Source organism: Eulemur rufifrons, chromosome 29 (assembly GCF_041146395.1).
Source record: "Eulemur rufifrons isolate Redbay chromosome 29, OSU_ERuf_1, whole genome shotgun sequence".
NCBI classification, from domain to species: Eukaryota; Metazoa; Chordata; class Mammalia; order Primates; family Lemuridae; genus Eulemur; species Eulemur rufifrons.
In genome coordinates, this window is record NC_091011.1 from 23988685 (window position 1) to 23992497 (window position 3813).

The 3813-nt window shown below is 57.0% G+C and overlaps 1 protein-coding gene across 1 annotated transcript; it reads right to left on the minus strand.

Annotated features, from left to right (window-relative positions):
* Window positions 1–405: 405 nt before the first annotated feature.
* On the minus strand, window positions 406–3555 carry PRR15 (proline rich 15). The gene is made up of 2 exons (XM_069462169.1): window positions 3233–3555; window positions 406–1452 (listed from the first exon to the last, which is right to left on the minus strand). The coding sequence occupies exon 2, from the start codon at window positions 1306–1308 to the stop codon at window positions 928–930; it is 381 nt and encodes a 126-aa protein (XP_069318270.1). The 5' UTR covers window positions 1309–1452; window positions 3233–3555; the 3' UTR covers window positions 406–927.
* Between the last annotated feature and the right edge of the window lie 258 nt (window positions 3556–3813).

Genomic DNA, 3813 nt, shown 5'->3' on the forward strand with positions numbered 1-3813 from the left:
TGGATGCTAAAAAGGATGTGTCACTAGCATTGTGACTTATTGTACTCTATGAAAATGCACTGAAGTAAAAGGAGACTCCAGGAATAATGAATTAGTCCCTCTGTCTCCCTTCCTTGAATTTGGTTAGTATCAATAAACAGGGATATCTGGCTAACTGGTTTCAGTCTGGGTGTTGCTGGTTTCTAGAAATGTTCTCTTCCCTGCAGTTTTCCAATAGTAGCTGTTTTGCTGTGTGGCAAATGATTAACTCTGTCACCTCAGAATTTGCATGCCTGCTTTAAGTATGATGGGCTTCAGTCTTGGAATGGAAAAAATACAAGTCACCTGAAATCTCACAGTGCAACAATTTTAATAGCCCACACTAAAACAGGCGGTACAGTTTTGTAGTTCCACATTAAAAGCAACCCTGCCTTCCTTTAAAACGCTTCTACTTAATGCTTTTCTCCCGCACCCCTTCGCTTAAGGTGTAAGTCTATGGAAGTACCCCTTAAAGTGCATTTTCCAGGCATTAAACATGTGATTTGCTTTCCAGAGTGCTGAATAAGAGCGTGCCTTCCAAACTTGAGAGGCTGCGGAGTTCACGTTGAGTTACCATCTCTGAGAGAAGGACCCTTCTCACGCCCACTGGTGACGCGAGACAGGAGCTGAGGCCCCAGAATAGCATTTTGAAAAAATTAATTATGCCAACCTCCTCAGCGGCAGGTATCTTCTCTTACCACAAATAAATATTTAACGCATCCTGGAGTCATGAAATATTGAAAACTCAATTGACACTTCAATTTCCAGAAAAAAATCACGGAGGCATTCGTATGAATATTCTGAATTTGGTGGGATCAGACACCGAGTACAGGAGCGGGTCAGAAGTTACGGGTTTAGAACTGGAGGTTGGGGGAGCACTGGCGCATGACAGAGTTCTGGAGCGCTGGGCTATTGCTTGTCCTCTTGGGGGTCACCAGGGAAGCCCTCCTCCTCTGGCGACCTGACTCCCTCTGGGAGCAGCGTGGCGCGCACTTTCCTCTTCTCCTTAAAGCGGCCCGAGCGCGAGATCTTCAAATTGCGGCGGCTGTTGCCCGATTTCTCCCCGCACAACTTGTCTGGCTTGGGGGGCTCGCCGGCGCCCCCGAGGAGATTGGGGTGCTGGTTCTCCCGGGAGCTGCTAGTCCAGTCCGGGCTGGGCGGCGCGGGCTCTCCGGGGGCGGGCTGGGCCTCAGGCTGCGTCCCCACCGTGGCTTCCTTGCCTTTCTTCCTGCTGTTGGCGAACGATTTCCACCAGGGGCCCGAGCTGCCCGTGCCGCCGCTGTCCGCCATGGCCGGCGGAGGGGCCCGGGGCGCCCCGCGGGGAACCGACCGGGCGGCGGTGCCTCTCTCCGCGTGGTCCCCGGCAGTTCACGCCACCCTTCCCCGGCTTTTCCCACGCGGGCCGCGGCGTGGGTGCCGGGGCAGCGCCCTGTGCTAGGGAAGAAAACAGAACTTGAGTTACCGGGTTGATCGGAGTCACGTGCCCCCCAATCCCATTTCCTCCCCTGCGCTCCGCCTGGCACCTGATCTCCCGGGTGCGCAGTGACCGGAGCCCCGAGTGTAGCCCCCAGTGGGCACCACCGCTCCCCCGCGGGTGCGGCTGGACCAGTGGCCTCCAGGGCGCCACCACCTGGTCTCCAGGCTGAGCCTTGAACTCCCCGACCTCAACCTTTGCCTTGCCTCCAGGGCAGTGCAGTGGCCCCGCACCAGGGGCGCTCAGGGGATGTTCGCGGCCATCTGGACCAACCTTGGCTCCAGAGAGAAAATGCCCCGTTCTGTCCACACTGCCTGACTGTAGACAGACGCCCGAAGGTGACCCACCCGGCCATAACGGTCCCCCTTCGGATGAGCACCTGGGAGGAGGGCGCTCGGAACCAAGTGTGTCCTCTCTACAGGTACACAATGAGTACAGACCACGAACGATCGCGAAATGTCCCCCAAAGATTTTCCTCCATAGACTTCCGTCGCAGCATCCTTTTCTACGAGATGCTTCAGAGAATTTATATCCCAGTATGAGAGAGGGAGGGACAAGCTCGTGCTGTTTTGTTTTGCTTCTTTTAAATTCTCCCTTTAACCACTTCTGCCTTGTGACTTTCAGAGAAGCATGTCTAGACTTAACTTCCCTTGGAAACCGCCGTCCTACTCTTCCTTTTATTTCCCCAGACGCCAATCTTACGTCTTTGTGAAGCCACCCCCAGCTGACGGTGGAGATGAGCCAAGTGCAAATGGCCTCTTCCCTTAGTTCTTTATTAAAATATGCACCGAGTCTGTTTGTACTACGCAACTCTTGAGATTTTAGTTACAAATTAAAGGCGTCTGTTTTTTTCCTTGTGCAATTCCCTCCACTAAAGGAGGAAGAATGTACGCAGGAACTTCCAAACAATTGGTTTCTTCCCCAAGCTTTTAATACCTCCTCTGCGGAGCGGAAAGGCCGCTTATGAGCCCCTAGGTGCTAATATCGTAAGCGAGACTGTCCACTTTCTGTGCTGGGTCTAGTGGGAACTGCCACCACGAATGCGCAGATTCGCCTGCGCCGCGGCTCACTTCCAGGTTTCCGCTCTGCCGGGTCCCAGCCCACGCGCCGGGCGCTCTCGGGATTGGCGAACGCGCCCCGGAGGGAAACTTCAGCGGAGTCGGCCGTTGGAGGTTCTCCTCCCGGAACCGCCAGGGAGAGGAAGTCCGAGCGCCTACCGCAGGCGGCGCGGCGGCCTCGGCTGAGCCCCGAAACCGCCGCACCGGCTCCTCCCCCGAACGCCCCGAGGACACACTCGGGCTGCGACTTGAAAACAATAAAAGAAAAAAATGCCCCAAAGTTCTTTCGGTACAAAATGCACCCACACCCTCAGGCACAATTGGCACTTGGGTTTGCAAACGTCCTATTCCCTCCTGCGCTGCAGATCGGAAAAGCACCCCCACCCCCACCCCGTTATTTACTAATGGTGGTGGTGCGGTGTCCTGATGTTGCTTTCTGTCCTCTAACCTACACTTTCTTCTCCACGATTATCAACTTTGTGTGCACGTAAGAGCTTTGTATGAATTGCTCAAGGAAAAGATGGCAAAAACCGCAAATGTACGGGCAACGCACTTCTGGAGCGCCTGTGGCTTGCTGTTTCTTCTAGGGTACCGGGAAGCGGGGGACTCGGAGGCACCCCAGGGTGACAAACCGGTGCCAGGCTCTGCCTTGGTGGACGCAGAACCACCCCCAGTCGCTCACCTGCTTGGGCTTCCCAGGACCCCGGGGCCCCGCGCAGAGATCGCGACTGAGAGCACAAAGGGGGCGCGCTCGGGTCAACCTGGTAGCCGGGGCGCGGCGTCCCTCGGCGCGGACTTGGAGAGATCGGCTTCTGGGAAGTGGACCAGTCGCAATCTCCGCAGCAGCCCAGCTAAACCAAGTGCTGCTGCTGGTCTCCCCTGGCTCCTCCAACTTCTGCGCGCCGCGGCGCAACCCCGGGCTCGCAGCGCGGTCTGTTCGGGTCGGAGGCGCCGCAGCAAGGGACTGCCAGGCTCGCTGCCCCCAGGTGAATGTCCAGGCAGGCTCTCCCGGTCAGCAGCCTTTCATCCTCCGGCGCGTTCCTCTTCCCTGCTAGCACCGCCCGGGAGCCGCCGAGAGATGGGAGCCCGGCTGCTCACTCTGGAGCACTGGGCCTTCCTACGCGTCCGTAGGAACGGGAAAGGGCATCTGCCCACCTGCTGGTTGTTCGCCAAGTGATTCGAGAAACCAGAACCCCGGGGCAGCGGGGGGGGGGGGGGGGGGCGGGGGGGGGAGAGGAAAAAAAAATAACCCAGGAGGCGGCC